Source organism: Rhinopithecus roxellana, chromosome 21 (genome assembly GCF_007565055.1).
Source record: "Rhinopithecus roxellana isolate Shanxi Qingling chromosome 21, ASM756505v1, whole genome shotgun sequence".
Classification (NCBI taxonomy): Eukaryota; Metazoa; Chordata; class Mammalia; order Primates; family Cercopithecidae; genus Rhinopithecus; species Rhinopithecus roxellana.
In genome coordinates this window covers 56,815,490-56,838,222 of record NC_044569.1, presented here as the reverse complement: position 1 = coordinate 56,838,222, position 22,733 = coordinate 56,815,490, and the positions used below count along the sequence as shown (strand labels likewise).

At 39.7% G+C, this 22,733-nt stretch overlaps 1 protein-coding gene across 3 annotated transcripts in view; it reads left to right on the top strand.

The window, feature by feature from the left end:
- The window catches only part of EPG5 (ectopic P-granules autophagy protein 5 homolog), a 136,006-nt gene that overhangs the window by 30,654 nt on the left and 82,619 nt on the right, over window positions 1-22,733 (top strand). For all 3 annotated transcript variants that reach the window (XR_004055685.1, XM_030925972.1, XM_030925971.1), the window contains exons 11-15: window positions 1,385-1,542; window positions 5,545-5,699; window positions 7,366-7,506; window positions 19,742-19,906; window positions 22,273-22,392. Coding sequence is in view for 2 of the 3 variants with exons in the window: in XM_030925972.1 (XP_030781832.1) it covers window positions 1,385-1,542; window positions 5,545-5,699; window positions 7,366-7,506; window positions 19,742-19,906; window positions 22,273-22,392 (739 nt within the window). In the remaining variant the exon portion in view is untranslated. The remainder of the gene's footprint in view (window positions 1-1,384; window positions 1,543-5,544; window positions 5,700-7,365; window positions 7,507-19,741; window positions 19,907-22,272; window positions 22,393-22,733) is intronic.

Below are 22,733 nucleotides of genomic sequence, written 5' to 3'. Positions count from 1 at the left end.
TTAGTTGTGGTAACATTCACATACAATTTTAATAAGCATCTATTGAATGCTGATTGTTTTTGAGATACTGGTTTAGATAGCAGATAATTAAAATACAGGGTTCTAGTTATAATCTGGTTTATATAAAAATGAACAAGACCTGGTTTCTGCTCTCAAATTGCTGTTAGGTTAGTATGTTATATGTAATTTACAGTACCTTAAGGCGTTTCTCACATTGTGTTTTAAGAATCACTTGAGTCTGAGTCACCAAGGGTGACTATAAAAGGTGCAAATTCTTGTGCCCCAGCTCTGACCTACAAAATCATGGTCTTTATAGGTGAGGCTTGGGAATCTGCATTTTCCACAAAGTCTCCAGGTGGTTTTTCTGCCACTATAGTATGAGGCTTACTGGCAAAAGGTATGATGATGGCAAAGTCAAGTATTGATGGAGTTCTGTAATAGCACAGAGGAGGAAGTCCAAGGAGGGCTTGACCCATGGAAGGAGCCAGCCTGGAGGTATGGGGTCTCCCAGGCTTGGTGGAATGCAGTAGTAACTGAAGGAAGGCAGAGAGGGCTCTGGTTGGAAATACGGGTCAGAGCCATCCTGTGGAAGCCTTTGAGTGTGGGCTGAGGAGTTTGAACTTTGTTCAGTGCTCAGAGCGGAGTCACTGGATGGATTTTGACACATGTGTCTGTGTTCACACGTGTACCTGTATGTGTGCTCAGACACGCACATCCACAGCTGGCCTCTCTGCCACCCACTACTGTCTGTGCCTTAGTAGCCTGTGTGAGTTGGTGCTAATATCCATAATAATAATTATTATTATTTTTGAGATGGAGTTTCACTCTTGATGCCCTGACTGGAGTGCAATGGTGTGATCTTGGCTCACTGCAATCTCTACCTCCTGGGTTCAAGTGATTCTCTTGCCTCAGCCTCCCAAGAGGCTGGGATTACAGGCATGTGCCGCCACACTTGGCTAATTTTGTAGTTTTTGTAAAGACGGGGTTTCACTGTGTTGGTCAGGCTGGTCTTGAACCCCTGACCTCAAGTGATTCATCTGCCTCGGCCTCCTAAATTGTTAGGATTACAGACGTGAGCCACCATGCCCGGCCATATCCATAATTGTTGTCTTGGTTTTTGTGAGGATGGTTTGAGTTGATATTGTACTTATATGTGTACACACACACGCACACATTATAGTGGTTAGAACAGTCCCTGGCACAGACTGGGTGGTTTGTATTTGCTGTTATTCTTAGCCATCCTTGAGGTGTTTATGACTAAAGCATATTAGAAAAATCGTAGTGTGATTTAAGAATCTTTTTTTCCTTGAGAGCCAATGGTTTTTCTGCTTTCTTAGTGTAATGAAGCTGATTAATAAATAAAATGATTCCTGCTTACATGCAGACTTGGCGTTTGGCTGTTTATGTCCGAGATGCCCTTTGGGACTCTGTCTGTGCAAATGTTGTGGAAGCTCTTCTACCTCATGCACCAGGTGGAGAGCGAGAACCTGCAGCAGCTCTCCTCCTTCCTGCAGCCCGCCCAGTGCAAGCAGCAGCTCCAAGGTACGGCCCCACCGAGCAGTCGGTGTTCTGCTCTCCCTATCTTTTTGTGCTTCTCTTCAGGGCTTAATTTTTACTTTTAGAGGGACTAAGAGAAAATGTTTTGCTCTACATACGTATTCAAGTGTAATGATTTTGAAATTCAACAGACTGCTTCACAGTTTTGATGTATTAAACAGCAACTAGCATATCTGAATTCAAAATTTGATTAGTCCCAAACAGTATGCCAGTACACACAGTATTCTAACTTTTAGGAAGCACTTTTTTTTTTTTTTGCATTTGTGTGTGAAATTATTCTAGTTGGCAGTTGTATTAACAGATACGTATTGATTGTTTAGAAATTTGTTAAGGCTTTGTGCCCAGCCGTTCCTCTAATATCTTTCTTTTATTGCTGTTTTTTTTTTAAAGTTGTATTGTTTTTATGAACTAAAGATATAGACAGGTGTACTTTAAAAATTAATTTTGGTGAAAACTTAAGTTTTTGTGTCATACCACCTCTAAACTATAGAATATTTACTTATTTTTATTTATTTGTTTATTTTGAGACAAGGTCTCATTCTGTCATCCAGGCTGGAGTGCAGTGGTATGCTCTTGGCTCACTGCAACCTCCGCCTCCTGGGTTCAAGTGATTCTAGTGCCTCAGCCTCCTGAGTAGCTGGGCTTACGGGTCCATGCCACCACACCTGGCTAATTTTTGTATTTTTAGTAGAGACCTGGTTTCATCTTGTTGCCCAGGCTGGTCTTGAACTCCTGACTTCAGGCCCACCTCAGTCTCCCGAAGTGCTGTGATTACAGGTGTGAGTCACCGTGCCTGGCCAGAACATTTACTTATAACAAAATTACAATGTTCAAAATGAAAAACACTATTTAATTAGATGTATGTTGTAGTGATTTTAAAAATCTACCCTATGCATTAAAAAATGATGGACAATATACTGAAATACAAGATTAAAAAGAAACACAAAAGATAATTCTATTTTCCAAATTTTTTTTCTTCACAACAGTAAGTGAAGACTGTTTTCCAAATGTTTAAATGTCTGTATCACTTAAAAGAAAACCATATACTTTAAAAATTATTGAGCCTCTACTGTTTGCAAAGTAGTTTGTGCAGACATTCATGATTTATTTTTTTATTTCCATTTCTTTTTTGAGATGGAGCCTTGCCCCAGCTGGGTTGCAATGGCGCAATCTCGGCTCACTGCAATCTCCGTCTCCTGGGCTCAAGTGATTCTCCTGCCTCAGCCTCCTGAGTAGCTGGGATTACAGGTGCGCACCACCATGCCCAGCTAATTTTTATATTTTAGTAGAGACAGGGTTTCTCCATGCTGGCCAGGCTGGTCTTGAACTCCTGACCTCACGTGATCCACATGCCTCCCAAAATGCTGGGATTATAGGCATGAGCCACCGCACTCAGCCTCCATTTCTATCTTTCTAGATTGATGTCTTTATTCTTCTGTTTCTTTCTTTTCTGGGTCTCTGCATGCATCCCCTTTTGTCTCTTTCTGTTTTTCTTTTTATCTTTTTAGTGGTAGCTCTGGACTCCTTTACATTGTTCTGCTTTGTAAAATGCTTCTCTGCTGTCCTGGGGGCAGTGCTTTCATTAGACCGTTGCCATGGTTGGACCTGGGCTTACGAGTGAGCTAGGTGAGAGGACTCACAGCCATTGTCTGTCCTCTGGTGGCTATTTCTGTGGTTGAAATAACTAACACAGAAACAGACATTTCCTTCGGAAGTGCTGGGATGGTCAGCAGCACTTCTTTTTATACCTGAGTCCTGGGTAGGTCTCCTTTGTAGTGTCATCTCCCTTCATTGCGGACTTACTATCTGCCAGGCTCTGTGTTACCATGTGGCAGATGGAGCCGATGTTGAACAGCTCAGCTCTGTAGTGGATGTGATTCCAGACCCTGAAGCGGCAGTACCAGCCTTGCCTTGCCCTGGAGCTTTGGATCCTGCTGCTGGAGTTCTCTGTCTGGACTCCAGGGTCCCATGGCACTTTTATCTTTATCTCCCTTAGGGCCTGTATCACCTGACACAGGAGTTAGTGGCACAGTAGAGAAGTTTCATCTGCCTTATTACATTCTAAGCTTGAGACTGGAGTCTTTGCACTGATCTCCTGCTCTAATTTGCTGTTTTTTTCATCTTCTCCTTTGCTTAATCTTTTATAAACCAATTTTGTTATGAGGCTTGGTTTTTATTGTTTGTGGAAGAATAAGGCTTCCTAACATATTTTACCTTCCTAACTTTTTATATTTAATAATTGCCAGAAGTGCTTATTCTTTATAACCAGTTCTTATTTATCTGTGGTAATGGGGGTAGGGTGAGCTTGAAATCAGTTTCCAAGGAACAAATTTTAACTAGTTTTAACATTTCCTAACTAGCACATTTCTCAGCAGTGATTGTTAAAAACCGGTCTGTTTTAATTTGGCTTCTTTTTGTTTATTTCTAGTCTGATCAACATTCTGACTACTAGTAAAGTGTAGCCATAAGCAAATTTGATGATAAATAAATGTAGAAATGTGTTTGTTTGTCCTTATAGTTAATATTTTAAAAGCTAATTAGAAAGTTATTTCACTTTCCCATTGTTTTTTCTATAGAATTATTTAAAATATAAGGCCTTTTCCTTGATTTGTACCTTAAACATTGTAAGTTTGAATGATAATTCTTTTTTTTTCTTTTTAAATATCCTTTCACAATGTAAGTTAGAATGATCATGCCAATTTTCATTATTCTCAGAATGTTCTGTGTAATAATTTCCACTCTAAATCCAATTTGGAGATGGAAAATGAAAATTGGTTTGGTAAGTGTCCCGGAGTTATTTTGAAAATGCAGGAAATTTGGTGAGCTACCTTGGTTTCTCAAATGTGTAAATGTGAACAGAATTATTGGCTTGTTGCCTTCTTACTGTGAAAAGTTCCATCAAGGATATGTATATAAATATATATATATTTATATATTATTTATTTATTTATTTATTTATTTATTTAATTTTTAAATTTTTTTTGAAACAGAGTCTTGCTCTGTTGCCCAGGCGGGAGTGCGGTGGCATGATCTTGGCTCACTGCAACCTCCGTCTCCCAGGTTCAAGTGAGTCTCCTGCATCAGTCTCCTGAGTAGCTGGGACTACTGGCATGTGCTACCACGCCCAGCTAATTTTTGTATTTTTAGTAGAGATGGGGCTTTACCATGTTGGCCAGGCTGGCCTCAAACTCCTGACCTCAAGTGATTTGCCTGCTTTTGGCCTCTGAAAGTGCTGGGATTATGAGTGTGAGGCACAGAACCCAGCCAGGGACATATATTTTTTAAATGGGCTTTTTTTCCTTTCCACTGTACAACTTTGCATCTAGTTTACTGTCATGTATATTTGTGAATATTGCCTTCTAATGGCAGAATTTAGTATTGCTTACACAACATGCTTTGCGATATAGGCAAAACACATCACATTTATTATATTGTTTATGACATTCATTAGTATTTCAGTTACGGTTATAACTAATTTCTTGCCCCCAGTTTTTCTTTATAAGCAAATCTCTTTTTTTGGAATGCCCTATTTGTGCCAAATAGTTTGCTAGTATTAGCAGTTTTCATTAGTCAGGTCTTTGTTTCTCTGATGGTTACCAAGTAGCTTCAAGTGTGCCTTTGAAGTTGGCGGTACTGCCTTTGAAGGTGACTGCCTAGTGACAGCAACAGTGCTTTGCAGTTAACAAAGCACATCACCAGTGACATGCTGTTTAATCTTCTTATTAAATAGCCTTTTGAGACAGATGTGCGAACTGAAGCTTAGAGATGTTAAATGTCTCCTGTGAGGTTACATTATATTTAGAGTTCGTTGGAATTTCAGAGGCCATCTGGTCCAGCCTTATTCCTGATGCCTGTAGAAATCTATTTTGGAACAAAGAAAGAACTTTTGTATCTTTAAATATTCCTAAATCTTTTTCTCTGGAAGAATGATTAAAAAATATAAATTTATTCTTTCCCCATTTTACTTTTCTTGATATGAACTTGCAGACCCAGAACATTTCACCAACTTTGAGAAGTGTCTTTCTTCTATGAATAGCTCAGAAGAGATTTGCCTTCTGACTACCTTTGCTCAGATGGCTCAGGCCAGAAGAACCAATGTGGACGAAGACTTCATAAAAATTATTGTTCTGGAGATATATGAGGTTAGAATATGAAGTTTTAGAAATTAGCTAAAAAATGTTTTCTCTTGGATTGTCCATCTGTTGATTTTTTGGGGGGGATTTCTTTTACAAACTGTGACTTATTTAGCTACTGTCTACACTTTTGAGAAGGGATGGAGAATCAGTGGAACATTATTTTGCTACAGGGGTTATTGAAAATGTAAATTATATCCATTCCCCAGTACTTATTATCTTTTGAAATTTGTTGCACCAGTTTCAGTAAGGAAGAGACAGTGTGATACAGCCTGACACTTACAGTTTTTATGCTGTATGTTTCCCTCACCCCACCCCTTCAGCTAAACTCTTCCACTCCAGCTAGTAGCAGAAACCTAGCTTCCCAGCCAGTTTAAATGAGATGGTGGGAAGAATATTGAACCTGGAGTTAGGATACCTGCGTTTTAACTCTGCTATTAATTGGCCATCTCACATCAAAAAAGATAATGTATCACCCCAGGCTTCATTTTCCTCATCTATAATATGAAATTACAGGCTAGGATGAGATCCTTGCATTCTACATCTTTTCAGTGAGCCATCCGTGAGGGTGGAGGGGAGTGAAATTTTGACTTGAGCATCTAGGGACTAGCCCAAGGTGGTTACCAAAACGTTCATTGGAGTTTTTTGTATATTTAAAAAGCCCTGCACATTTTACACTTTAAGCTCTCATTTATCTGTTGCTCTGCATACAAAATATCTCCTCCAAAGTATTCAAGTGTACTCAAGTAAAATTATGTTTGAAGATGATTATTTGGGTTTTATTATCTTCCCCTAATAATCCAGTTTGAGAATGACAAACCTGGATGTTCTTTCCAGGATCAAATACTTGATTCAGCGATTCCTATACCTGTACTTCATAACCAGGTATAAAGTTAAGATCTCGATGGATCTGGAATTCAGACTGTCTTCATGATCTGAAAAACTTGGGAGAGAAGACATATTTTCACATACATTAAGTGACATTCTCAAGATCTGTTGCTAAAGTAATATTTATGCTCTTGAGTAAAGTTTCCAGTGTTTTGTCTAGGAGTCACAATAAAAATTACATTCTATATTACATTCTGATCCTTTGTATGTACAATTGAAGCAATACTTAATCTACCTGTGATGCACTATTACATTTTTCCATTTTATTTTATTCTCTATGTTATTTTTCTGTGTATTTCATTGTGTTAAAAAATACCATTGGCATTAATGGATTGTAACATAGACTTTGAAAGACTTAATTCAAAAGTTGGTAAACATTAATGTTTTAGAAGACCTTGTAGTTAGGGATCTTATTTTGTAGGGGAAGCTAGGCATTTCCATGAAATACATTCTGATTTTCATCATTGTAGTGATTTCCTCAAATTTAGAAAAGTTTTGAAACTGCAGGAACCGTTTTATTATTACCGACAAACTTTGGGATATACTTTTTGAATCCACACTTGAAGTCATTGTTATAAAAAGTTGCCATTCTCTTATATTCCTCTCCCTTCCTTTCAGCCTCAGAGTAGACAGTTGCCTATATGAAGTTTTAACATTTTTTGGAACATAGTGTCAACTAAGGCTCAATATAAGATTCTTTCTGCTTTGCTTGAAAAAACTATATAAGGGTGTTTTGACTGATAATTGATATTAAAAGTGCCATCTTCTTCCCCCGTTCCCCATTTAGGTATCTTATGTCACCCTGTCTACCAGAGAGACTTTTTCAAAGGTTGGTCGAGAGCTTTTAGGGACCATCACAGCTGTTCATCCTGAGATAATTTCTGTTCTTCTGGATAGAGTTCAAGAGACCATTGACCAGGTTGGAATGGTAAGAGCACTGATTTTGCTTGTTTCTGTTTTTTTAAATCTTGGAGTAATGGAACATTGGCAAAAATAGGAAGGTTCTTGGGAATGATCTAGTCACTGCGGGTATGAACAGGATGAAAGGAACTAACATTTACTGTGCGGCCTCTGTGTCATTCACTGTGCCAACTTGGGATTAGCTGCTGCTTATAAAAAGATGTGGTTGTTTCTCTCAAATTTCAAGGTTGACCTGTGCACCTCCTTCAATAACATATTTTTACTTTACTTATGACCTATAGTTAATTAACAGTTTTATTTCATAATTTGTTTGGCTTTCATAGTTTTTATGAAATAAACCTGGAATAAACAACTGATAAAGAAGGTCCTATTTAAAGTCAGTCAAAAGCAAAATAAATAGTATGTAGTAACAAGTTGAGGAGGACACAGATTTAATTTGTTTCTGTCATTTGTCACAATCCCTTTTGCAATCTTCATGTAGTTTTTCAAATGTTTTCTTGAGATGTAATTCACATACCATACAATTACCTATTTAAAGTGTATAAGTCAGTGGTTTTTAGTCTATTCACAGATATGTGCAACTCTCAACACAGTCAATTTTAGAGCATTTTCATCACCTCAGAAAGAAACCCCATAGACTTCAGCTATCACTCTTTTTTTTTTTTTTTTTGAGATGGAGTTTCACTCTTGTTGCCCAGCAGGCTGGAGTGCAGTGGCTCAATCTCAGCTTGCTGCAACCTCTGCCTCCCAAGTTCAAGTGATTCTCCTGTCTCAGCCTCTCAAGTAGCTAGGATTGCAGGTGCCCGCCACCATGCCCAGCTAATTTTTTTGTATTTTTAATAGAGATGGGATTTCACTGCGGAGACCAGCTCGGGGAGACCCTAACCCAGCAGCACTAGAGGAATTAGAAAAACACACACAGAAATATAGAGGTGTGAAGTGGGAAATCAGGGGTCTCACAGCCTTCAGAGCTGAGAGCCCCAAACAGAAACTTACCCATGTATTTATTAACAGCAAACCAGTCATTAGCATTGTTCCTATAGATACTAAATTTACTAAAAGTATCCCTTATGGGAAATGAAGTGATGGGCTGAATTAAAAGAATAGGTTGGGCTAGTTAACTGCAGCAGGAGCATGTCCTTAAGGCACAGATCGCTTATGCTATTGTTTGTGGCTTTAAGTGGTTTTCCATCCTGGGCGGGCCAGGTGTTCCTTGCCCTCATTCCCGTAAACCCACAACCTTCCAGTGTGGGCGTTAGGGCCATTATGAACATGTTACAGTGCTGCAGAGATTTTGTTTATGGCCAGTTTTGGGGCCAGTTTATGGCCGGATTTTGGGGCGCTTGCTCCCAACATGTCTCCCTTCTTTGATTTGCAAAGAGATGAAAGCAAAGACAGCTTTGTCACAGTGAGCTGCTTCTAGCAGGAGTCAGGATTCGTTATCTGCAGACTATACAAAGACAAACAACATAGATTAAAAGCACAATCATCATTGAAATCACAGAGCTTCCAAGTGTTTTTATCCATTTTAATGGGTTACTAGCTGCTAATTTGTCTGCAACTCCTTCAAGCACTTCAGTTCCTAGCATTAAGGTCAGGTGTGTGTGGGATGCTTTAAATATTTGTTCTTTAATTTTGCAATATCCAAAGACAAGTTTGTAGAGTGCCTTTTTAGATGCTTTTTTATTCTTTTGCACATTTTGATCTTATTAGGAGCATTTAATAGTTTCCACAAATCCTTATGTTTAGCTCCTAGAGTGGGCCATATCATTTGAGGTTGAGGTGCCACTATACCACCATGGTTCCAGATAATAGGAACTTTTGATGTACTTCTTATCATTTTTACCATCTGACCGTTTTGTTCAGGTCATCTGAACATAGTGTGACTGTGGCACACAGACTGAGAGGGGCAGTTCAAGCTAAACATCCCCTTAGGGGACCAATTAATAATGATTCCATAGGAATTGTTGTGTAGCACCTCTGCCTGTTCTGCAAAGCAATCTTCCTAAACAAGTATGTTCATTATTTCTAACTGGGTCCAATCCTGTTTACAAATAGGTTTTTGAGGGCGTTATGCCTCAATAATAGGAGCAGATTTATTATGGTAAATACTGAGATCAGAAAGCATGTGTAACTGTGTCATAGAGTGATTTACATCTAGGCATTATTGCCAGCCAAGATTGATCAATATGCCCAATAAGTATAATTGTTCTCTGTGTCAGCCCTTATTGAGGGAATACTCACGGCAGTGGTGATAACCGCTATCATAGCTACCATTAAATTATTCATTGTGACTGGTTGTCCCGCTTTCCTCAGGTTTTCTTCCACCGTCTGTGACAGCTTCCTGATCTGTCCCCAAGTGGGTGGCTGTGTTCGAAGGGTGTTGCTCATGACAGTTGGGGTCCTCGTCAGCCTCAGTCTTGACATGGCTGCAACCGGGTGGTCCTTGGGATCCTCCCGGAGTCTCTTCCTCTGCTTCTGGCTCATGATAAGGTTTCAGGTGTCTTGGTGGTATCCAAATCAGCTGTTGATTTTGGCCTGGAGAAGCACAAGCGTAACCTCTACCCCAAGTTATTATTTTACCTATTTCCCAACTTTTTGTTACTGGATCTTTCCACCAAATCAATTGTTCTGCTTCTGTCTTTGCAGCTGGTTTCTGTAGACACTGTTCAGCTGCTGATAACATCTGACCTTTGGGCAGGCTCAAAAAATTTAAAGTTAATAATGCTAGATTCAGTTGCGTCTGTGGGGTTCCATGTTCTCTGTCTCCCCCTTTTTGCTTTTGCAACTGCTGTTTTAGGGAGAGATTCATTGTTTCCTATGGTTTGCCTTTGAGAATTGTATGGAATACCAGTAATGTGTTTAATATTCCACATAGAGAAAAATGTAACTAGAGCTTGGCTAGTATAGCCTGGGGCATTATCTGTTTTAATAGAAGCTGGAATGCCCATCACTGCAAAACACTGCAAAAGATGACATTTAATACAGGCAGAAGACTCTCCTGATTGGCATGTAGCCCAGACAAAGTGAGAAAAGGTGTCCACACATACACGTATATAAGCTAGTCTCCCAAACGAGGGAATATGTGTGACATCCATTTGCCAAAGAGAGTTAGGTTCCAATCCTCGAGGATTAGCTCCTCCTGTAAAAGATGAAGAATGTACCATTTGGCAAGTTGGGCATTGCTGGATAATAGCTTTAGCTTCTTTCCAGGTAATGTTGTATCTACATTTGAGACCAGAGGCATTAACATGGGTTAAATTGTGAAAGTGTCTAGCATTAGATATTGCATTAGCAATTAGGTGATCAGCCATTTGATTTCTTTCAGTCAAAGGTCCTGGAAGAGGTGTATGAGCCCTAATGTAAGTGACATACCCTTTTTGGGTGCATTCTACTCTTAACTGCTGTTTGCAATTGGGTAAATAAAGTCATCAGTTGTTCATCTGTATGAAATAGTAACTGAACATTTTCAATTAACTGTGTGGAATGAACCACATATGAAGAATCAGAAATCACATTAATAGGCATATCAAAAGCAGTCAATACCTCAATTACAGCGACAAGCTCCGCTTTTTGAGCTGAAGTATAAGGTGTCTGGAAAACTTTCCCTTTTGTTCCAGAATAAGAAGCTTTACCATTAGTAGACCTCATCTGTAAAACAATGAGAACACTTAGCAGGCTGCAGTTTGTTTACTTCAGGGATTGTAAATGCAAACCATTCACAGTCTTGCTCAGCTAAGGGGATAGTAAAGAAAGAGTGTTTTAAATCTATGACTATTAAAAGCCAGTTTTTTGGAATGACAGCAGGAGAAGACAGTCCTGGCTGTAATGCTCCCATGGGTTGTATAACTGAATTGATAGCTCTTAAGTCAGTTAATATTCTCCATTTACCTGATTTTTTTCTTAATTATGAACACTGGAGAGTTCCGAGGAGAAAATGTTGGAGCTATGTACCCATTTTCTAATGGTTCAGTAACTAATGTCTCTAAAGCCCCAGTTTCTCTTTACTTAGTGGCCATTGTTCTATCCAAATGGGCTTATCTGTTAACCATTTTAAAGGTATAGGTTCTGGAGGCTTAACAATGGCCACCATCAAAAATGGTATCTTAATCTTTGGTGGGAACTTTTTAAACCTTGCAAATTTTTTTCTACTCTCATACCAGGGGCATACCCCATTTCATGCATTGTATGTTGACTTTGAGGACTATATAATTGTTCTGAAATTAGAACTTGTGCTCCCCATTGTTGTAATAAATCTCTTCCCCATAAATTTATAGGTACAGAAGTTATAATTGGTTAAATAGTCCCAGGTTGTCATCAGGCCCTTCACAATGCAAAATATAACTACTTTAATATACTTCAGGGGCTTTACCAACTCCAACTATGTTAAATTGAGTGGGTTGAATTGGCCATGTGCATGGCCAGTGCTGTAGAGAAATGATTGAAATGTCCGCTCCTGTATCTACCAAACCTTTAAATTTCTTTCCCTGAATAGTTATTTCACAGGTAGGACGTTTATCAATAATTTGATTTACCCAATAAGCTGCTATGCCTTGTTTATATGTGCTTCCAAATCCTCCTGTTCGTTTAATTTCACTTTTCCCCATTCCCACATACGGCACAGTCAGGAGCTGTGCTATGCGCTCTCCTGACTCTGCTTTCCAGGGAACAGACGTAGATACAACAGTTTGAATTTCCCCATTGTAATCTGAATCAATGACTCCTGTATGTTATTTGTGTGCCTTTTAAACTTAAACCAGACCTTCCTAAAAGTAATCCTATTGTGCCTGCTGGCAAGGGTCCACAGACTCCTGTTGGGACCTTTTGCAGGGATTCCCCAGGCAGAAGGCTCACAGCTTTTGTGCAGCATAAATCTACTGCAGCACTACCAGCTGTGGTGGGGGACAGACATTGTACAGGGGTGAGGGAATAGCCTGAGCTGGAAATGCCCTGGTTTAGAACGGGGCTCGGGACGGGCCCCCATGGCGTTTCCTGAAATCGGGTTCCCATCTTTATCAAACGTAAAGTGACACTGATTAGCCCAATGTTTTCCTTTTTTACATTTTGGAAATACTTCAGGCTCAACAGTTTTCTTTTTTCCCCTATCTGGCGGCCTGACTCGCTGATTTTTTCTACATTCTTTTTTAGTATGAGCATGTTTCCCACAGTTAAAACAAGCTCCAGGAAATGGAGTATTTCCTTTTTCCTCTCTCAGTCCTGCCATTGCCTGTGCTAGCAGAGTAGCTTTGTGCGGATTACCTCCGATACCATCACAGGCCTTGATATAATCAACTAAATATGCTTTCCCTCTGATAGATCGCAGAAGAGCCTGGCATTCGGGATTAGCATTGTCAAAAGCTAATAACTGCAACACTATATCCTGAGCAGCCAAATCTGCAATTTTAAGAGACTCCTGTAACCGAGCTATAAAATCAACATATGGTTCTCTTGGTCTCTGTTTTATAGCACTAAAGGAAGGGTATTATTCCCCACCTGAAGTGATTTTTTCCCCAAGCTCTAATGTACGCTCCTCTAAGCTGTTCTGTGGCATCATCCTGCATGACCACTTGTGTATCGAAAACCAGCCCAGCCACCAACCCCCAAAAGTTGGTCTGCAGTTATATTAATTTGAGGTTGGGCCTGGGCATTGTGAGCAGCCTGAATGGAAGCTTCATCTGCCCACCAAGTTTTAAATTGTAAGAACTGAGCAGGAGTTAGACAAGCTTGAGTAACAGCGTCCTAGTCAGTAGGTATCATTTGACTAGAAACAGCAACATTCTTTAACGGTCCCATTACAAAAGGAGAACCTGGTCTATACTAATTTATAACTTGTTTAAATTCTTTGAGTGATTTAAAAGGAAAAGGCTCAAATGTATCTGTAATATTTTCCTGTTGATCTGTGGGGTGTGTTCTAACAGGGAACTGCCATGCCTCTAAATCACCCTCTCGTCTAGCTTTCTGAAGTCCTACCTGAATAGAACTAAGAGTGGTCGCTCGAGGTGCTGCTCGAGCAGTCACTGGGGCAACTACTTTTCGCCCAGTGTCCTCCGGAAAAGAAAGATTTGGAGGGTCTTTTTCTTCAAAATAATAATGAGGGGGTGCAGAAGGGTAGGGATGAACCTCTCCTTCTTTTGCTGCTGTAGCTTTAGCTGGTAAATAAACATGCTCTGTAACCTCTTCTGTTACTTTGCTATACTCTCCTTCCTCCTCATTATCAGTGTGAAAAAGTTCCAAGGGAGAACGAACCAGACCCCACACCTGTCCCACTGTTACTCTGATGCTTCTGAGCTCCCCTTCTTACTCACCATGGGGATTGTTTTAAGAGTACTCGGGTGTCCTCCAGCTAGTTTTCCATTCTAATCATCGCTCTGGCGACCCTTCGACCTGGATTTGAGGCCCCACGTTGGGCGCCACTTGATGAGACCAGCTCAGTCGGGGAGACCCTAACCCAGTGGCACTAGAGGAATTATAGACACACACAGAAATATAGAGGTGTGAAGTGGGAATTAGGGGTCTCACAGCCTTCAGAGCTGAGAGCCCCGAACAGAGATTTACCCACGTATTTATTAACAGCAAACCAATCATTAGCATTGTTTCTAGAGATATTAAATTAACTAAAAGTATCCCTTATGGGAACCAAAAGGATGGGCCGAATTAAAGGAATAGGTTGGGCTAGTTAACTGCAGCAGTTAGCACGTCCTTAAGGCACAGATCGCTCATGCTATTGTTTGTGGCTTAAGAATGCCTTTAAGCGGTTTTCTGCCCTGGGTGGGCCAGGTGTTCCTTGCCCTCATTCCTGTAAACCCACAGCCTTCCAGTGTGGGCGTTAGGGCCATTATGAACATGTTACAGTGCTGCAGAGATTTTGTTTATGGCCAGTTTTGGGGCCAGTTTATGGCTGGATTTTGGGTTGCTTGCTCCCAACATTTCACCATGTTGGTCAGGCTGGTCTTGAACTCCTGATTTCAGGTGATCTACCCGCCTCAGTCTCCCAAAGTGCTGGGATTACAGGCATGAGCCACTGTGCCTGGTCCAACTATTACTCTCACTCTTCTATCTCCTTCAGCTCTAAGCAACTTTCTTAGGTTGGGGTCCTAAGCAACTTTCATAGAGTAGGGCCCTAAGCCCTAATCTAATGTCTGTCTCTAGACTTTTTCCTATTTCAGACATTTCATATTAATGGAACTATGTAATGTGTGGTCTTTGTGACTGGTTTATTTCACCTAGCATGATATCCTCAAGGTTCATCCATGTTGTAGTATGTGTCAGCATTTACTTCATTTTTAAGCCTGTATAATAATTCCTTGGTGCGTGCGTGCGTGTGTGTGTGTGTGTGTGTGTGTGTGTGTGTCTGTGTGTGTATAACTTTTTGTTTATCCATTCATTCGTTGATAGGGACTTGGGTTGCTTCTGCCTTTTGACTATTGTGAATAATGTTTCTATGAATGTGGATATAAAAACATCTCTTTCAGGCCTTGCTTTCAGTTCTTTCGGGCATATTCTCAGAAGTAGAATTGCTGGATCATGTCGTAATTCTATTTTTAATCTTTTGAGGAGCCATCATACTGTTTTCCATAATGACAGTACGTGGTGCATTTTCCTTTTAAGAAAAACATTGTATGCTACTGCAAGATGATTATATTGAGATAAAAAGCTTTTCATATACAGTTCAATACAGTAGGACGTTTTCTGTTGCTTCTTCTTGAGTGCTTAGTGGATGAATTCCGGAGAAATGTACAGTGGATCATATGATTCTTTCAGTTTGAGCTCATGACATTTTTCTCAAGTGTTTTTCTTGTTTTTAGCTCCTTTTTTTTTTTCTCACGAGACAGTCTTGTTCTATCTCCAGGCTGGAGTGCAGTGGTGCAATCTTGGCTCACTGCAACCCCTGCCTCTTGGGTTCAAGCGATTATCCTGCCTCCCGAGTAGCTGGGATTACAGGAGCGCACCACCACGCCTGGCTAATTTATAGTAGAGACGAGGTTTCACCATGTTGGCCAGGCTGGTCTCAAACTCCTGACCTCGTGATCCACCTACCTCGGCCTCCCAAAGTGCTGGGATTACAGGTGTGAGCCACCACGCCCGGCCTACATTTATTTTTTAAATTTGGCCATAATACTTCTAGTAGTAAATTTGCCCACAAATTTGCTTAACTTTAAGTGTGAAAATTGAAACCACAATGTTTCAGTGTAAGTTGCGTACACTCCTGGTTTATACATGTGGTTCCATTGTGCTCTATGAACTTGTGAGGTTTTTGGAGGAAGTTGTTTAAGCCCCCATGCTTTCAGATGGATATGATGGCCTTGAATATTTTCACAGTGACCTTGGGCTAATCTGGAATCAGACCCTAGCTCCAGAATCTGAGAATGAGCTGTGGCTGGGGGCTCTGGACTTTCAGTGACACACTTGGAGTATGTCTGAGGATAACTTTCTGTTCTAGAGGCCTAGCAGGAGGCACATCCTGTGTAGAGATTGCTGTGGGTTAGGATAAGTGTTGATAAGGACAAAACCTTTTGGGAGATCTCAGAGTATAAAACTCAGAGATTTATTTGGTGACAACCTGCAAATTGATGTTTTATTTTTCTTTTGGCCTACTGTATAATTTCAAAAATTGGCCCACTTCAGAGGACACATTCTATTTTTGATAGTGAAATCCATGCATCTTTCCTTTAACCTCTTCAAGTAAAGTTAGTGATACTTTTACTTTTGGTGAAAGCATTAAATATATTTTAAAACATTATGTAAATCCTATTTTATTGAGAACTCTCACTGGAATTCTTAATTGGATTCTTCTTTCTAATTGTTATGCCTTTATTATTTTTTTTCTTGCCTTAGTGCATTGACTCTAGGCCCTTTATTACAGTGTTGAATAGAATTAGTGAGAATGGACATTCTTGCCTGATTTCCTATCAAAAGTGCATTATATTAGGCTGAGGAAGTATCTTTCTATTTCCAGTTTGCTGAGTTTTCTTCATGAATGAGTATTCAAGTGGTTTTTCCACATTCATATGAGATAATCTTGTGATTTTTTTCCTTCATTCTCTTAAGTTGATGAGTTACACTGACTGGTTTTCTAATGTTAAACTGCCATTGTGTGTTTCTGGAATAAAAAACACTTGATCATCATCAAGTATTATTCTTTTGAGGTATTGGTAGATTCAATTTGACAATATTTTGTTGACAGTTTTTACATATGTTCATGAGGGATGTTGCTCTGTCATTTCATTTCTTGTTATGTCTTTATTAGGTTTGGTTTTAGCTATGTTAGCTTCATAACATGAGTTGGAAAGCATTTGCTCCTCCTCTGTTTTTTGAAAGGGTTTTTGCATAATTACTGTTAATTCCTCTTTGACTTTTTGATGGAATTTACCAGTGAAATCATCTGGGTGTGGATTTTCTTTGTGGGAAGTCTTTTGATCATACATTGGATCTTTTCTTTTCTTTTTCTTTTTTTTTGACAGACACTCACTCTGTCGTCCAGGCTGCAGTGCAGTGGCACAATCTTGGCTCACTGCAACCTCTCCCTCCCAGGTTCAAGCAATTCTCCTGCCTCAACCTCCTGAGTAGCTGGGATTACAGGCACATGCCACCATGCCCAGCTAATTATTGTATTTTTAATAGAGACAGGGTTTCACCATGTCGACTAGGCTTGTCTTGAACTCCTGATCTCAGGTGATCCACCTGCCTCAGCCTCCCAAAGTGCTGGGATTACAGGCGTGAGCCACCGTGCCTGGCCAACACAGTGGATTTCTTTTTTTTTTTTAGACAGAGTCTTGCTCAGTCACCCAGGCTGGAGTGTGGTGGCAATCTTGGCTCACTGCAACTTCTGCCTCCTGCATTCAAGTGATTCTCCTGCCTCAGCCTCCCCAGTAGCTGGGATTACAGGCACACACCACCACTCCCGGCTGATTTTGTATTTTTTGTAGAGATGGGGTTTTACCATGTTGGCCAGACTGGTCTCAAACTCCGACCTCAAGTGATCTGCCTGCCTCGGCTTCCCAAAGTGCTGGGATTACAGGCATGAGCCACTGTGCCTGTCAACAATTGGATTTCTTTAACAGATAAGGGACTATTCAAGTTTTTATTTTTTCCTGAGTCAGTTTTGGTAAGATATGTTTTTAAAGGGATTTTTCCCATTTCATCTGACTTGTTGTATGTATTGGCATAGAGTTGTTTATAGTAGTCTCTTGTTATTCTTTTAATGTCTCTTGGGGTCTTTTCTGATAGCTTCACTTTCATTCTTGATGGACAGATATGCCATACCATTATTTTACATAGCTGGGCTAGATGCTTTTCTGGACAGATCTCACTGCTATACTGATTGTTCTAGCACTATGATGAACAGATATGTGCCAAGCCATTATTTTATATAGCTGGGCTAGATGCTTTTCTGGACAGATCTCATTGCTATACTGATTGTTCTACCACTATGATGTACAGATATATGCCATGCCATTATTTTACATAACTAGGCTAGATGCTTTTCTGGACAGATCTCATTGCTCTACTTGATTGTTCTAGCACTACTGTTTTGCTCTTTCTGTCAGATACTTGCAGCGTACAGTAGGGCTTTTCTGTTTTTGAAATTTTCATTTTACCATTTTATTTGAAAGATCCAAGACCTATATTAATGAATCCTCATGAAAATGTAATTAAGTAAACACACACGGAAGAATTTAAAAAGGAAAGGAGTGGTTTCTTTAAAATTCACTCTTTCTACTATTTTTTTTTTAATTTTGTTTTGGGTATTGGGATCATTTTTACCTCAGACCTCAGCATCACACAGTATACTCATGTAACACCTGCACATGTGCCTTATGAATATAAAAGTTGAAATTCTATTTAAAAATTTTGTTTTGGCTTCAGTTTGGAACAGTGCAGGAACCTGATAAATGCCAGTATCTAGACCTGGGTTGTTTGATATGGTGCTGCTAGACACATGTGGCTATAGATGGAGCCCTTGAAAAGTGGCTAGTCCAAGTTGAAATGTGCTCTAACTGTAAAATATTCACTGAGGTTTGAAGACTTTGTATTAACAAAAGAATGTAACACATCTCAATTCTATCTAATAGTTACAGGTTGAAATGATAATATTTTGGACAGCCGATTAAATAAAATACATTATTAAAATTAATTTTACTTGTTTCTTTTGGCTTTTAAAAATGTGGCTCTTAGAAAAATTAAAATTGCACATATGACTTGCATTGTTTTTCCATTGTACAGCACTATTCTAGACATCGTAAAGTGAATTGTTCTTCTGATCAGTCTCCCTTAAAGCAAACTTTATTAACTGAACTCAGATTTATCTTTTTTTTTTTGAGATGGAATCTCACTCTGTCGCCCAGGCTGGAGTGCAGTGGCACAATCTCAGCTCACTGTAACCTCCACCTCCTGGGCTCAAGTGATTCTCCTGCCTCAGCCTCCTGAGTAGCTGGGGCTACAGGCACATGCCATCACACCTGGCTAATTTTTGTTTTTTTAGTAGAGATGGGGTTTCACTACGTTGGCCAGGCTGGTCTCGAACTCCTGACCTCAGGTGATCTGTCCGCCTGGGCCTCCCAAAGTGCTGGGATTACAGGCATGAACCATCATGCCTGGCCCAGATTTATCTTAATTTGCATACTCGGATGTGTTGTTTTAAAAGTAGTGCTGTAGACTTTCTGTAAATAGGATTTAAAAACTTTTTATTGTGAATTATTTCAAATACATATAAAAGTAATGAGAATAGTATGGTATAATGACCTATCATCAAGTTTTAACAGTAACTATCAACTCTTGGTCTCTTGGTTGATCTTGTTTCATCTTACCACCCTCCCACTCACCCCACCCCCGGCCTAGATGGCTTGGAAGCCAATAGAGTATCTTTTTAATTGCCATAGAATGAATAATTACTTAAAGTGCTAAATTCTTTTGCAAAGTGAATAACTGTCCCCTGATTTATCATGATTTTAAAAATGTGCATTAGCATGGTGGTTTACCTAAACTGAAGCATACTGATTTGAATATTTAAAAAAGATTGATGTTTACAAAGGATTACAAAATGTGCTTTTGATGTGTCATCAATTTTAATACCCACTTGATTTGGTTGTCCGTGAATTCCATTTCATTTGTCTAAAAATTAAACAAAACCCCAGTTCCTTTTGGAGAAAATTTTTTATAAGCAGTTTAATCATATAATACTGTAGTAATATAGCATTGTTCTAAGTCTTTATTTTAATGATTATTGTTTTCTTTTTAATAAGGTTTCTCTATACTTGTTTAAAGAATTGCCTTTGTATCTTTGGCAACCTTCTGCATCTGAGATAGCGGTGATTCGGGATTGGTTACTGAATTACAACCTGACAGTGGTGAAGAATAAACTGGCCTGTGTTATTCTTGAAGGACTGAATTGGGGATTTGCTAAACAGGTATGTGTTCAAACCATTCCGTGGAGACTGGAGGTTGTACATGCATCCGTTTCAAAGAAGGATTTTCTCAGGACACTAACATTTTTGAGTACCATTTGCAAGGTCTACAAATTCTTTTAGCTATGTCAGAGTTTAGGATTTTCTCTTCAATTCTCTTTTGCAGAATGAGCAACTATTAAATGAAGATAAATTGTTCCACATTGAAAATTCTTCCCTTTTTCCTTATTCACATGTATGTGTTTTTATTTTTTATTTTTATTTTTTTGAGACAGTCTTGCCCTCTCACCCAGGCTGGAGTGCAGTGTCATGATCTTGGTTCACTGCAACCTCCGCCTCCCAGGTTCAAGCGATTCACCTACATCAGGCTTCCAAGTAGCTGGGATTACAGGTGCATGCCACCACGCCTGACTAATTTTTGTATTTTTTAGTAGAGACAGGGTTTCGCCATGTTGGCCAGGCTGGTCTCGAACTCCTGACCCCAAGTGATCCGCCTTGCCTTGGCTTCCCAAAGTGCTGGGATTACAGGCATGATCCACCGTGCCCGGCTGTGTCTGTTGTTTTGTCTCTGGCTACTTTAGTTTCTCCTAATTGCCTCTTCTGCCTCTGGTTCCTTTTTCTCCTGTAATTTGTCTTGCATGTCATTGTCAGAGTTGTTTTCTGAAACATTGTGTGTTGGTTAACAGTCTGAGCTCTAAGCCAGCCTGCTTGGGTTCTGATCCCAGCTCTGCCACCTTCTGGCTGTGTGACTCTGAGCAAGTTTCCTAAACTCTCTGGGCCTTGGTTGCTTATTTGTAAACATTCATGTTAATGAGTATACCTCAGTATCTCACAGGGTTGTTTTTTGTTTTGTTTTGAGATGGGGTCTCATTATGCTGCCCAGGCTGGCCTCGAACTCCTGGGCTTAAGAGAGCCTTCTGCTGAGTACCTGGGATTACAGGCGCTTGCCAGTGTGCACAGAGTTGTTGTAAGGATTACACAAACGAGGAAACGCAAGATGTTTAGGATGATTCTTGCCACACATTAAGTACTCAGTAGTGTGGTTATTATTAAGGGTTTGCTCTGTAGCATGTATCTTCAGAGATCCATTTCAAGTGGTATTCACTGTTACAAAACCTTCCCTGCCTCTTTACCTTGGACCTTATTTGTTAGCTCCTCCATCAAAAGATTAACATTTAAAAGGGAAAGTGGCGGAAAACTCAGCCCTTTACACCTATCTGACAGGTTTTGTACTGAGCAAGTCATTTAGTCCTGGAAGCCATCTTGCATCTGGACGGCATGATACCTCTTATGCAGATGAGGAAACTGAAGCCCGGGAGCTTTTCTGCTGAGGTGTCCTTGACCACCTGGGATGGCCCATAGATTCATCTGGGCCCTCTCTCATTGACATGCTTGTAGGCAAGAGCTACAGGGAGCTGTTTTCCACCTTCACATTCTCTGGCTTGTGAACAGAATCACCCAGGCTCTCCTCTTGAAGAGTTGCATGAGAGTCTTCTCATGCCTTTGTTAGAGTTAGGAAAGTCATCTTTCTGAAAGGTTTAAAGAATGTATTTTTTCAGGTTGCAAAGGAAGATAGAGTAAGAAATTTGATAGGCAACTTCAGGCACCAGAAGGAATATTTTACCTGTGTTGCCGAGTGTCTTATTTAACTAATGATAGAACAGGAAAAGGGAATGTAGACCTAATTTATTAAATATCTTTCTTTTTGTTTTTTTTGTTTTTTTTTTTTTTTGAGTCAGAATCTTACTCTGTAACCCAGTGGCACGATCTTGGCTCACTGCAACCGCTGCCTCCTGGGTTCAATTAGTTTTGCTGCTTCAGGCTCCCAAGTAGCTGGAACTACAGGCATGCACCACCACACTTGGCTAATTTTTATATTTTTAGTAGAGACAAGGTTTCACCATGTTGGCCAGGCTGGTCCCGAACTCCTGACCTCAAGTTATCTGTCTGTCTTGGCTTCCCAAAGTGCTAGGATTACAGGCAGGAGCCATCATGCCCAGACAGTTTATTAAATATTTTTCTGTTTAATTAACTAAGCATCTTCCTGGTTTGTGGCATTGCCCTTGACCTGAAGTGTTTGTAGAGATTCTTGGGTGGAATGGGGTATGACATTCAAAGATAACCTTTTGGGCTAGAGTAGAGGTTAAGTCAGGTTCAAACCTATCTAGGTGCAGTGTTATGGCCCTTGACAGTTTTTTGCCTGTTCTCATTTTGTAGCTTCATTGTGTGGGATGTGATTTTTGGAACATTTAGCTTCTGCATCGAAGATCCTTTTTTACTATTCTGTATAATGTTTTGATTCAAAGTTACAAAAACAACACAAAACAAAACCAAGGTTGTATGTTTGTGACTGTTTTTCTCTTTAAAAGGGTACCCTTCATCTGGATCAAGCAGTCCATTCTGAAGTGGCTTTAATGGTTCTTGAAGCTTACCAGAAGTACCTTGCACAGAAGCCATATGCTGGGATTCTTTCTGAAAGTATGAAGCAGGTATTTCTTTCTCTTCTGTGTTGGAAACATGAATCTTTATCTTCCCAAGACATTTAGAAATAAAGATGATAAACTTATACTATTGACCGTTAGGTATCCTAAGAACATTTCTGGCAATTTAAGATGCTATAATTGACTTCTATGGTTTGATAAAGATTCTTCTTTAAAAAATAGCCTTTATATAACTATTCTAATATTACAGGATTTGAGTTGAACTACAGTGGTGTGTTAGAACTTGGTTGTACTGGCTCTGGAAAACTGACTTAAATTTTTAGGAACTTTGCAAGCCAGGTTATTAAACTATTGGTAGCTTAAAATTGACCATGGTGGGAATTTTTACA